This window comes from Aethina tumida, chromosome 3 (assembly GCF_024364675.1).
Source record: "Aethina tumida isolate Nest 87 chromosome 3, icAetTumi1.1, whole genome shotgun sequence".
In the NCBI taxonomy this organism is placed as follows: Eukaryota; Metazoa; Arthropoda; class Insecta; order Coleoptera; family Nitidulidae; genus Aethina; species Aethina tumida.
Window position 1 is genome coordinate 3826810 of NC_065437.1, and position 14693 is coordinate 3841502.

At 20.7% G+C, this 14693-nt stretch overlaps 1 protein-coding gene across 2 annotated transcripts in view; it reads right to left on the reverse strand.

The window, feature by feature from the left end:
- LOC109601182 (aquaporin AQPAe.a) overlaps positions 1-14693 on the reverse strand; it is an 84504-nt gene that overhangs the window by 57422 nt on the left and 12389 nt on the right. For both annotated transcript variants that reach the window (XM_020017404.2, XM_049965596.1), the window contains one exon: positions 4187-4386. In XM_020017404.2, coding sequence (XP_019872963.2) covers positions 4187-4386 — 200 coding nt within the window. The remainder of the gene's footprint in view (positions 1-4186; positions 4387-14693) is intronic.

Below are 14693 nucleotides of genomic sequence, written 5' to 3' on the forward strand. Positions count from 1 at the left end.
GTCGGAATTTAAAGACATTTTTGCGTCAAGATATCATTGTCCCGAAACAACAGCGACTGTTTTTCTAAATTTCCTAAACAATAAGCCAAAGGATGATGAATGTCTTGCATCGTATGCAGCTCGCCAAATGACGTCGCTAATGACTAGGTGTTCGAATCTGACAAGAGAAGAAATTCTAGCGAGTGCGGTTCTTGCACATATCGCATCATTCGAACCCAGGACTCGTCGACTTGCGATTACCTCCGACATCGATACAAGAGCTAAACTGCTAAAAGAACTGACCGTTTTTTTCTTATATGAAAAGGAAATCAACGACGAACGACTTCGACCACAACCCCAATAAAAAGCCTAAATTACCAATGGCTTCAACAATATGTTACAATTGTGGGAAATTGGGTCATAAATCGGACAAGTGTCGGAGCTCAAGAAATGATGAGAACCAGATGTCGAGACCCAGTACCTCGAGTGGACACCCATCATTCAATGGACCAAATTCAACGAAGCCATCGATTGCCTGTTTCAAGTGTGGACGACAGGGACACTTTGCATCACGTTGTACTGTACCCAACCACTTAGACGCCAATCCGTAGTCGAAGGGATCAAGTACCGAGCGTCGCGTCAATATGTGTTTGGTAAACACACCTGCAGCCACTTTAAAACATAAGGGTGAGAAGTTTTCATTTTGTTTTGATTCCGGGTCGGAATGTTCGCTCATTAAAAAAATCTATATCACTTAAGCTTAATGGTAAACGATTTTCTAATGTTGTTGTTATGACTGGCATGGGACAGATGAGTATAAACAGTACCTAACAAATTTAGGCTGTTGTTGAAATTTATAATATCTCTCTTGAAGTATTGTTTCACTTTTTACCGGATTATTGTTTGCAACATGACACAATGATTGACCGAGAAATTTTGAGTAAAGGATTAGCTGTTCATATGACATTTGAGGAACTTAGCCTAAAGAAAATCAATGTAGTTAACATGTGCGTTTTAAACGATTCCTACAAAATTAATTTTCAAAATTTAGACATAGAAACTGACAAAAGCTAGATTTTCTTTTCATATGGAGAAATGTTCTTTTCTTAAAAAAGTCTATTCAATATCTTGTATATCAAGTTTATGAAGTATGCAAAATTTACATAAATATCATAAAGTCATGTTTGATCGCTCTAAAGTCAGACACCAAACAAAATTTGACCCTATGTTTAGAATTGTTTTCTTCCTGATAGAGGTATTGAATGGTAATCTATATTTTTGAAGTCATTAAGTAGCAATCGAACTTATAAGTAAGCGCATGAAAAATCGTGGAAAATGCCAGAAAGTTATATTCCAGTTGAACTTGAAGGCGTTGAAAGAGACGTCAGTTTGAGTCCCAGTAGTGAGACTGTGGATTGTCTTACATGTGTCGATCTGTAACTGCAAGTGCAAAATCAGTTGGTTTTGATCATGGCGCAGGGGGCAGAGGCAATGTAGAGACGTTGTGTGTAGATGATCATTGTTTAGACGATGATTCATGTGTTTAATTGGGAATATTAACAAAGGCATTTGAATTATTATCAATGTTCATGTTTGGATATTTTGAAATAGATCTAAACAGTACCTGTGTTGAATGGAATCGGTTGTCTTATTTTGGGAAAGAGTTAATTGTAAAAATGTAATAATTATTTTATGAGTGTCTTGTAACAGATATTTATTTGGTATGACCGCATAAAGAAAATGCCAGAAAACTTTGTACCCAATGACGATGATTTAATCACTTTTTCTGAAGAAGAAGAATCAACGTAAATAATAGTTTAAATCTTAATTTTATTCATTTTTTATATTTTTATTATTATTTTATCATTGGACTGAAAACTGTGTGGACACTGATTAAGTTGAGAGCCGTCACTGGTAAAGTGGCGAAGAGATTTTATCGCTGGTTAAGTGATAATTTCTAGTGAGAGCCGTCGCTGGTAAAGTGGCGAAGAGATTTTATCGCTGGTTAAGTGATAATTTCTAGTGAGAGCCGTCGCTGGTAAAGTGGCGAAGAGATTTTATCGCTGATTAAGTGATAATTTCTAGTGAGAGCCGTCGCTGGTTAAGTGGCGAAGAGATTTTATCGCTGGTTAAGTGATAATTTCTGTTGAGAGTCATCGCTGGTTAAGTGATGACGAGTCTGTATTGCTGGTTAAGTGATGCAGATCTTGAGGTTTTCATGTCCATAGATAAACTCTAGTCTTATATTCGAAAATATCGTAGATGTAACACGCATTGGGGCAAACTTTTATGCATTTGATTTGAAAGGTTGATAAAACTAACGTCTGATTGTCTGATATTAGTCAGGAAAAGCCGAATGAACTATTACTGTTTGAACTTAATTTGCAGGAAAATCACACGAGGACGTGTGACTTGTCAGAATGGCCGTGTCGGAGGGTTCATGTGAAACGCAAGTAGTACTATGGGTTGCATACTTATAGTACTTGGGTGGAATCAGCGGAAGTGCTAAGCAGGGGATGGTACTCGAACCGAGGGTGACGGTAGAGGAGACCTGCGAGGGCGGACAGTTAAGCTCCGTCAGGGAAGCTGCGTAGAAGTCTTGGCTTGGCATAACCGTCGGGATCACCGCGTTTCATACGACTCCTACCTAATTGTTTGACTATTAGTTGTAATCCTGTGCCTGTTAGTTCAATTACATTGTAAGGACTATTTGCGTGTTATTTAATATTCGAAATGGCCGATAATCCTGACCGCGCTGCGACATATATATATATATAAAATATGAAAATCACTAAATAAAATTAATCAATAGTTCTTCTAAATTATTTTACTATATTGTTAGAAAAATAATATTCTTAACATTTTAGTTATATAATATAACATTTATTAAAAAATTTAATTTTTTTTTTAATTAAAATAAATAATTTCAGACAATTTAAATCTAAAGTCAAAAATATAAATCACATTAAATGATGTAAATATATAAACAAATAATAAAATAACGTTAAAATATTGATGTATTTTTTTTTTTTAAATATTTTTTAATATATTTTTAGAAAAATAATATTTTTAACATTTTAGTTATATAATATTAAATAATTAAAAACAAATTTTTTTAGAAAATAATTTATTTATTTTTTTTTTTAAATAAAATAAAAAATTTCAAACACTTCAAATCAAATAAAAGATAAAAATCAGATAAAATTCTTATTTTTATTGTATTTTTCTAATTTTAAAATATTTTAAATGTTTTAACTGTAAAATAAAATAAAAAATTAATAAAAACTTAAAATGATTAAAGTACCAATTTTTAAAATTATTTTTGTTTTAGTTCAAGATTTCAAAAAAAAATTTCATTAATTTTTGGAATGATTAAAATTAACAATTATATTGTTATCATAAATTGAATATTAAAAAAACATAAAAATTAAAAAATGTCAACAATTTGATAACCAGCATGAAAAATATTAAATTCATTAAATATGCAGGAAACCAATAGAAAAATGTGATTAATTTGCAACACACTTCAATTACGAAATGCAACAAATGAAATTACAAGATAAGTATCAAATAACATTATATCAGGCTGTCATTATTTTTATTAGTGCATTACTTAAATGCACATTCCCCATGCATGCATTTTAATCTAATGATCTCCTACATTAATTATAATCTGATTGTCACGCTTTCATGAATCATAATGCGAAAGAGTGAAAATTAATCCACTCAGATAATCGTTAATTTCTAAATTATAAGGTTTTAATTATATGGAGATATTAACCATCATTTTTTTAATGGATATGAAATTTCTGCTTTCGTTACAAAACATTTGTTGTTAGGCTAGAGCTAATTTAATTTTCCTGACAATTAGTCAAGATTAAACATAATTAATTAATTCTTACAAATAGGCAAATTTATTGTAACTACTCAAAAATTAATTAATATTCTTGACTAGTTTTTTTGTATCAAAGGTATCACGTTTTCTTAAATTATGTTACATAACAACAACAAATTACCAACGTCAGTGATCTCAAGCGATGTAAACAAGAATCAAAAGATTAAAATCAGCAGCAATTACTAATCTTCAGTCGGTTAGCCACAATTAATCTTCCGTACACGTAAACAAATATCTATTTGACGTACGTTTCTATTTGTCTAATACGCCCACGCAACGCATTAAAATGAAGATTGTTAAAAAACTACGTACCTGAACTAATGTCGCAACTGTCAGGCCGAATGTAAGGGCGATTTGGACGTAGGTGGGTTTCTCATTTGCTACGTTCAAACACGATCCGCAACCGACGTAAACTAGAAGAAGGGTGCCTAGGAATTCGGCGATTATGGCTTTCCATATTTTTGGACTGTCGGTTATCTCGTTTAAGCCCAATATGCTTCCGGCGTTGGAGTCTGAAATAAATAAAAAATTTGCTCAGTGATAAAAATCAAAAATTTATTAATGAAGTGTTAATTAAAATTGTAGACAAAATTTTTAAAATTAAGTGTAATAATGTCAGTTCTAAATAGTATAATAATGGAAAATTATAAAAAAACAAATTATTAAATAATAAAATAAGGAAAATATAAAGCAAGTAGAAAAGTTATAAACATAAAAAATGTCAATTTAAAAGTATTAAATCAAACATAATTTTCAAAAATTAATTTAAAAATATAGAAAATGTAATAATTGTTAAGTATTAGAAGTCTTTTAAATTAAATTGAAAAGCATAATATTTAAACTAAATGTTCAAAAAATCAATAAATAAAACAATTTTGAATGATTGAAAATTAATATTGATAAAATTGAAAAAAGTAAAATTTCGTATAATATATGTCAAATCAATATATAACCATCAAAATATAAAATATTTTCAAAAATATACAGAAACTAAATATTTGACAAATAATAATGTAAAAATTTAAAACATTTTTAATAATATTAAGTATAAAATAAAATATAACAACACATATCTTGAAATATTGAATATATCTTATAAATTATTAAAAAAATAAATATAAGAAATTAAAAAAATATATAACAAGTCATAAAAATTGGTTAAATATTTCATTTTTATATAATCTTAAACAATTAAAGAGAATTTCTTTTACATTAATATTAATTTAAAATATTAAAAATTACATTATTTATTTAAATGATTTAAAAGTTTTAAAAGATCTCAAAATAATTTACAAAAATTAAATATTTTGTGAATGTTAAAAATTAAATGTAAAATCAACAACAAATATATATTATAATTTATTAAAAATTAATTTAATTGAAAAAAAAAAAATAATATAAAATATCTAAACTTAAATTGAATAAAAATAAGACTTTAAACAACAACAGTTAAAAACATTAAAAATTTTAATTATTCAAAAATTTTAAAACAAAAAATTTTTGGGTTGGATTAAATTTGGGTTGAATATTTATTTTTTTAAATATTAAAAATATCAAAATGAAATACTGGTTTAAAAATTTTGAAAAAATAATTGTGAAAAATATAAAATGTTTAAGATAATAAAGAATTAATAATACTAAATAATACTCAACAGTTTTAAAATTGTTAAATTTAAAATAAAAATGTATATATTATAAAATTATAAAATGTAAATATTATTAAAAATATTATTAGTCAAGTTAATATTAGTAAAAATGAATATATTATTAAATTATAATAAATATAAAACAAGATATTAAATATATCTTATAAATTATTCAAAATTTAAATATAAAAATGTGGAAAATATAAAAAAGTCAAAAATTAGTATATGTAAGTGTTATTTAATTTACAATAATTAAAAGATTAAAAAATTATAAGAAAATGATATCATCAGTATGACATTGATTTAAAAATATTGAAATAATAATTCATATTTGTTAATTGTGAAAAATATAAAATGTTTAAATTAGTATGTTTTTTTCTAATAGTTGAAAATGTTAATAATTAAATTAATTAAATTCTTATAAATCATTAAAATAAATATAAAGAGTATAGAAAATATAAAAAATATAAAATATATAAAAAAATTAAAAATTTAAAAAGTATAGAAAATATAAAAAATATAAAATCTATAAAAAATACAGAAAATATAGAAAATATAAAAAAATATATAAAAATTTAAAAATATAAAAAATATAAAATATATAAAAAATTTAAAAAATATATAAAATATAAAAATTATAAAAACTATAAAAAATATAAAAAATATAAAAAAACATATAAAAAATAAAAAATATAAAAATATAAAAATATAAAAAATATAAAAAATATTAAAAATATTAAAAATATTAAAAATATTAAAAATATTAAAAATATTAAAAATATAAAAAATATAAAAAATATAAAAAATATAAAAAATATAAAAAATATAAAAAATATAAAAAATATAAAAAATATAAAAAAATATATAAAAAATAAAAAATATACAAATATAAAAAATATAAAATATATAAAAAATTTATAAAATATAGAAAATATAAAAAATATAGAAAATATAAAATATATAAAAAATATAAAAACAAGAAAAAATATGTATATATATTTACTAAAATTAGTTAAAAAAAATTAGAGATTTAATTAATTCAAGAACTTTGAAATTTATCAAAAATAGTTTAGAAAAATTATTTTGATTTGTTTTTGTGAATTTAAAATAAAAATGTGCAACAAACAACGAAACCATTAAAATTAATTAAAATTTAATAATGTAAAATATTAAAAAATATATACCACTATTAAATCATAAACTAATAAAATATTAAAAATATCTTATTGGTCTTGTAAAAGAAGAAATTTCAAAAATAAATTTGGTCATTAATAATATCAGAATTATTTATTAAAAAAAAATAATTAAATAACAAAAATTAAGAAATTAAATTAATTTAAATTTAATTTAATTAACTTGGATAAATGGATAAATTGAAATAAACTTACAAAAAATCTATTCTTTAAATGTGACATTAACCAGTTTTAAAAAAGTTAATGACAAAAAATTAAAAATGTAAAATATGAAATAAAATTTCAAGTTCCATAAATAGAAGGCAGAAGATGTTGAAATAAACTAGAACATTTTTAAAATTACCTTAATTTGAACAATTAATTTTTTTAAATTTTAATTAAAACTACATATAGAATACCTTGGATATTCAATATTTGGTATAAAATTATAATACACAAATATAGGCCTATAATTACACCATTCGCATAAACAACACAAACACTAAATTGTTTAAAATAACTAACCAATATATAAATTATCAAATTATTATAATTTGTGCAATTAATTTTGATTTGCCAATTCCTCGGTCCCCCTAATTACCACGTTCTGCATTTGGAGGAAAGTTCAATGTTAAATATATCATTTAAATTACCCTATTCATTATAAAAAATAAATAAAAACCTATTCTGCATACATTTACCACGTTAATTACGAATAAATCAACAAACGAATCGAAATTAAATTTCACGCGAATCAGGTTAATTCGATTCTGCCTAAAAATTTGTCATGATGTGATTGTTCAATGCAACACGGCTCTCGCACTTTTACCGTGCCACCGGCTAATCTAAATATATTTAAAGATTGAATAAATTATTAAAATATTGCCGGAGCGGGCATGTGTACAACATAATTAACCTTGGCAATAGTGTTCTCACATAAATTTTACGTTGGCAAACCTCGACCTTAGTGACAATCTAGGAAGCTCCACGTTTTTTTTTTAATATTTAATTATTTCATTATATCAGTTTTGAATCGGTGTTCTGAATTTTTCTCGAGTCATCAATTAAATATTTAATCTGAGGACAATAAGGAAACATATTGTTTTAACTAATGCAAAATTATTCGTTTGTTCCTAATGTGAATGAGCAAAATGAACATTTCAGCCTCATTATCCCACGGTGGGCAAAATATTTAAAGAGCTGCGACAACACATAAAAAAACATTAAGGACGAAAAAATAAAAGTGACACGTCTCATCCTTCCGCATTTACGCAGTTTATTGTTGTGCCACAATAACAAAATTAAAAACCATATCAATATTAATGTGGTGCTAATTCAATTAGTGGACAGGCTGCTTTTAAATGATCTTATTACATGCCTCGTTGATCATGAATAACATTAATTGTGGTGATTTGTTCTTATTAGTTTTCACCTGTTTGATGTTATTTATTGTTGAAAATTATGTGGAGCAATTTCTTCGTTAATAAGCTGCATTTGCATATTTTATAAACATAATTGGGTCACTTTTTTGATTCATCAAAAATTCAATTTGTAATGTTAATATTTTTAGGAGTTGGTTTTGATTTGATTGATTTCTATGCTGTGAAAATATGTTTGTCACAAAGAAAGGATTTTTTAAATGACATAAATTTCCTGTATTATAAACATTTATAAAATTTAGCACTTACGTAAGATTGATTATCGACAATATTTATTTTAAAATTTATAGGTATTTAATATATTTATTCACATAATAACAATAATTAATCTCTAAGGAAAAGTCAACAATATTAAATAACAAATAAAACAAAACATTTCTAATAATAGCTTTTATATAATGTCCTTTCATTCCTTAAAGTACATAAATAAAATATATAAATATGTGTATACAATATATAAATATATAAAAATTATGAGTAAATTTAATAAACAAACCTTTAAAAATTATAAAATATTTTAAATTTTATTTGTAAAATTTCTAAAAATAGCTTTTATAAAATAATCCTTTGAAGAAATAATATTAAAATAAGAAAATTATAAATTAAAAAATATTAAATATAATTTATAAAATATAAAAAAAATATTAAATTAAGAATAAAATAAATTAAAAAACAATAAATTATAAACGAAACTATCAAAATTATACAAATTGAATTTGTCAAATGTCATAAAATTACTAAAAATATAATTTATAAAATGATTTTTCATTCTTTAAAATAAAAAAGTTAAAAATGAAGAATGTTACAATAATATCATTAAAAATATTAATTAGAATATTATAAAATAAATAAAATAAAATTATAAAATATTTTATTTAAATAAAATTTTATGACATTTACTAAATAAATTTTCATTTTTTAATGTAAATAATATCAAATTTGAAAAATTTAAATGTATATTAATTAAAATATTATAAAATAAATAAAATAAAATAATAAAATATTTTATTTACATAAAATTGTATGACATTTACTAAATAAATTTTCATTTTTTAAAGTAAATAATATCAAATTTGAAAAATTTAAAAGTATAAAACATTTATTTTCCTTTTTTTTCTTAAATTTAAATACATTTTGAACAAAACTAAACTAAATAAACATAATTATAAAATATATTTTTATTGAAATTTGTCAAATATCAAAAAATCTCTAAAAAATTTTATGATATTCATTTATTAAATGATTTTTTATTTTTTATAGAATTAATATCTAAATTTAAATATTATAAATTTTATAATAATGTCATCAAAATTATAATAATATTGATTTAAATATATATTTTAAAAATATGTAAAAACTGTAAACTAAACTAAACGATCAAAAATACTAAAAATTTTAAATTAAATTTGTCAAATGTCATAAATTCTTTAAAATGATGTTTCATTCTCTCAAATAAATAATTTTAAAATTTAAAAATTATAAATGTTATAATAATAAATTATGAAGTATAAAATAAATATTTTCTTTTTTTTTGAAAAATTGAAATACATTATGAACAAAACTTAATACTTAATAATTAATAATTAATTATATATAATTTATATATATATATATATATATATATATATATAAAATACATTAAGAAAAATTTATGAAAAAAAAAGACTTAAAAAATTAAAAAATATTTTAAATTAAAGATTAAATAATAATAATTAAAATTGAATAAAAATAAAAAAAATTAAAATTAAGTACTATACAACTTTAATCGAAATTAATTACATGATCCAAATAGAAATGACGTTGATGGAATTAACTAGATTAGATTAATTTAAACTGCATTTTGCATTTTTACTGAAGGGACAGTAAATAAGATTAGTTTTAAAACGTTATAAAATCTGATAAACCTTATTTAACATATAAATATATATACATATATATATATATATATGATTTAAATAAATACAAAATATTTTAAATTTTATTGAATAGAAACTAAAAGAACTAAGGTATATTTATCAATAATAATTAAAAATACTTACATTGTTATTAGATATTCGTGTTTTTACATAATTACAATAATTAGTTTCTGAGGGAAAAGTAAAGATAAAGTAATATAATTTTGTTTAGTTGGTAACAACAGTTATGAATTTTTAATCATTTTTATATGTTTAGAAACTTAATTTTCATATGAAATATATGTAGTAAAATTATTATAAAATATTAAAAAATCAATCAATTAATATAATTTTGATTATTTAAAAATATAAATAAATTAATTTAATTAAAATATATTTTTAACATTTTCTTTGTATAGAAACTTAATTTTAAATTACAATTTTATTTTTATTGATTACGGTGATTTTATATTAATTTATACCACATTATAAATTAATTAATTTGGTTATTATTATATTATTTTTTGAAAAAATTCTGATATTTAAAAGCATAAAAAATAAATTGTTTTATTAAAATTTTAAAATAATTAATATATATATATATATAATAAAAAAACGAAATAATATATAATTTAAGATTTTTAAATACACAAAATAAAAGTTCAGTTTTCAACAATAAATTAGGAAATATACGAGGTAAAATTATTGTTGAAAAAATATTTTAAATTAAATTAAAAAGACACTAAAAACAGTTTTAGTATTTTAAATTTCTTAAATAGAAAATTAAAAAAAATTATTATTTAAATAATTTAAAGTTTTAATAATAATAATAATAATAAAAAAGTTTGATTAACTGGATAAAAACTTTAATTTATTTTATATTATTATTATTTTAATATGTATAAAAACTAGATAAAAAATTATAATATAATTAATTATATATCATATTAATTACGTAATCTCAAAACAAATAATTAAATAATTTTAGATTACTTTACTTACGATGTTAAGTATAATCAAATAAGATTAATTTATACCACATTTTAAATAAGTCCCATTTAAAATATAACGTTATAAATTTTATCACTATGTATTTTGTTTTACGTTGAAACATTTAGATTGCAAACACTAATTATTACATGATGACAAATTATCATACTAGTACGAGGACACTACAATTATGTTATTTATCTCGAATCACATTATCAGCTGCTTCTGTTTCAATATCTCATTTTTATTTACAAATCTAACAAATTTAATCCACTTGTGATAAACGAGATTAATTGCTCCTGTTCAAATAAATAAATGCTCCACTTTTACATCAAAAACAAACGTTTCGAATTTCCATTAAAATAAAATGTTTGTGGCATTTTTAATTAAGTTTCATGCTATTGTGAACAACTGGCTTAAGTTCTCGACTTTCTCTTGGAAAAACCGTTTATTCAGTTTGTTCACAACAACTTTATGAAATTTTATGAAATAATACACATTTAATGGACAATACTAATTTGTTTTGTGCGTTTGCATTTCCTTAAATAATCGCATGCAAATTCACACACGAATATGAAATGAACGTGAGTATTCTTGACATTCATGCAATACTATTAGGTTATGTTGACGGTCAGCACAATGGTCCTTAGAATTAATAAAGCCTATTTACATAACTTTCAACAAATTGGCTGCACACAGTAACAATTTTACTTAGTAGTTTCTTCAATTTAAAATTATATATAGCATTTAAAATGCCAAATAAAACAGAAATATCACAAACAATTATGCACTATTAATACTCAAACTGTTGAAAATATTAAAAATATAACAATATTTTTTAATTATATCTAGAGAAGTTCAAGTACCATTAAAATAACACATTTTTTAATTGTTACGTAGTTCAATTTAATATTTTAATCTGATTATTTAGGAATGTTTGTAACTCATTTATCTATGAAAAAGAATTGTTAATTTTCTCGTCTAATTGTTGCAGTGTAAAATATTTATGCAATATGAAATTTGAAAAATTGTATTTTTAGAAATAGCTTACGTTCACCAAAGCTTAACAGGTTTTTACATAAATTTATTTTAAGTGCTTGATATTTATTAAAATATTTTTATATATGTACATTTTTTAAAAATCCACGAGGTGAGGCATCTTATTTTTAGCTCCACATTATAATTTGTTGAATTCATATACTTCTTAAATATTTTGTTGTTACATAATTCTATGAAATAATATTATAAATATTGACGGATTTAGGAACTTTATTAAGTAAGATTTTTTTTAATAACAGCGAATATTATTTAATTTAAACAGTTAATTATTTAATTATAATATTATATATTAAATATTTTATATTATATATAATAAAATATACTTTATTTTTATGATGGGTCACGTTTTATTGTTGGTACATTAAAAATACAATAATTAAAAAAAAATTAAAAATATTTTTTATTTTTATTAAATATTCAATTCAATCGAATTTTTGTAACCTAACCTAACCTAACCTATTCTAACCTAATCTAATATAACGTAACCTAACCCAACCTAACCTAACCTAACCTAAATTAAAAAAAAAGACAAATAATTTTGAATTTTTAGTTACTAATAATTGTTTTAAATATTAAACAATTCCAATAACAGCAAATTTTTAAAGCAAAATACGTAATATTATATATTTTATCTAAATTAAAATTATAATATGTATTAGATAAAATAAAAAAGTGGAGTTCTATTGAGAATTACTTTTTTAATCATCACCCAAATAAATAATTTTAATTTTTTTAAATAATTTGAATATTATTTCAATTGTTTTTTTTTTAATTAAAAAAAAATGAAATAATTTTGAATTTTTAATTACTAATAATTGTTTTAAATATACATACAGTTTCACTAACAGTAAATTTTGGAAATTAATTATTTTATTATATATTTTTAAGCAATTAATAATTTAAAAATGTATATTCCATCTATAGTCTGTTGCTATATTTTGTTAAATGAAAATTAAAATGTGAATTAAGTAATATAATAAAAATAAAAAATAATATAAATAATAAATAAATATAAATAAAAAGTATGGATTACTATTGGACCTTACTGCTTTAATCACTATCCAATTAAAAAAATTGTTTTTTTTATATAATTTAGAGATAAACTGAACTAAATTTTTCTTAAATTAAAAAAAGTTGACAGAAATAATTTTGAATTTTAATTACAAAGAATTGTTTTAAATATTACACAACAGTACATTTTAGAAATAAAATATATTACTCTATATATTTATATTTTTAAGCAATTAATAATTTAAAAATATATATTTTGTCTATAGTCTATTGTTAAATTTAGTTAATTTAAAATGTGTATTAAGTAAAATAATCAAAAAAATTTGTTGTTTTTTGAGATTTTTTTTTAATTACCATCCAATTAAAAAATTTTATTTGTTTTTTATAAAAAAAATGACAAAAATAATTTTGAATATTATTTAGTAATAATTGTTTTAAATATTATACAACAGTAAATTTTAAAAATAAAATATATTACTCTATACATATATATTTTTAAGTAATTAATAATTTAAAAATATATATTTTATCTATAGTATATTGTTAAATTTACTTAAATTAAAATTAAAATGTCTATTAAGTAAAATAAAAAAAATTTCTCCTTCTTTTTGGGAATTATTTTTTTAATTATCATCCAATTTTTATTTCTTTTTTATAAAAAAAAATTGACAGAAATAATTTTGAAGTTTATTTAGTAATAATTGTTTTAAATATTATACAACAATAAATTTTGAAAATAAAATATATTACTTTATACATATATATTTTTAAGCAATTAATAATTTAAAAATATATATTTTATCTATAGTCTATTGTTAAATTTACTTAAATTAAAATTAAAATGTCTATTAAGTAAAATAAATAATATCACTTCATCTTTTTGGGAATTACTTTTTTAATTACCATTCAATTTTTATTTCTTTTATTATAAAAAAAATTGACAGAAATAATTTTGAAGTTTATTTAGTAGAAAAAAAATATATTATTCTTTATATTTATAGTTTTAAGCAATAAATAATTTAAAAATATATATACTTTATCTATAGTCTATTGCAAAGTTTAGTTAAATTAAAATAAAAATATGATTTAAGTAAAATAAAAAAAGGTTTATTGGGACAGTTTTAACAACTATAAAATTAAAAAATTTTTTTTATATAATTTGGAGATCAATTTAATTTTTCCTAAATTAAAAGAAAAATTGTTTTAAATATTATATAACAATAAATTTTATAAATAAAATGTATTATTTTCTATATTTATATTTTTAAGCAATTAATAATTTAAATTTATATATTTTATCTATAGTCTATTGCCAAATTTAGTTACTATACTTTAGTTTAGTAAATTAAAATAAAAATGTGTGTTTAGTAAAATAAAAATTTTAATTTTTGTATATAATTGTATATAATTTAGTGATCAATTCAAATTGATAGAAACAATTTTGATTTTTAAATTAATAATAGTTGTTTTAATTATTATGCTGTTCCACTAATAATTTAATAATTTAAAAATGTATATTTTATCTATATTCTATAGACTAAATAAAATAAAAATATGAAGAAATATGGGAAATTTTTAATTTATTTATAATTTGTTAATCAATTCAA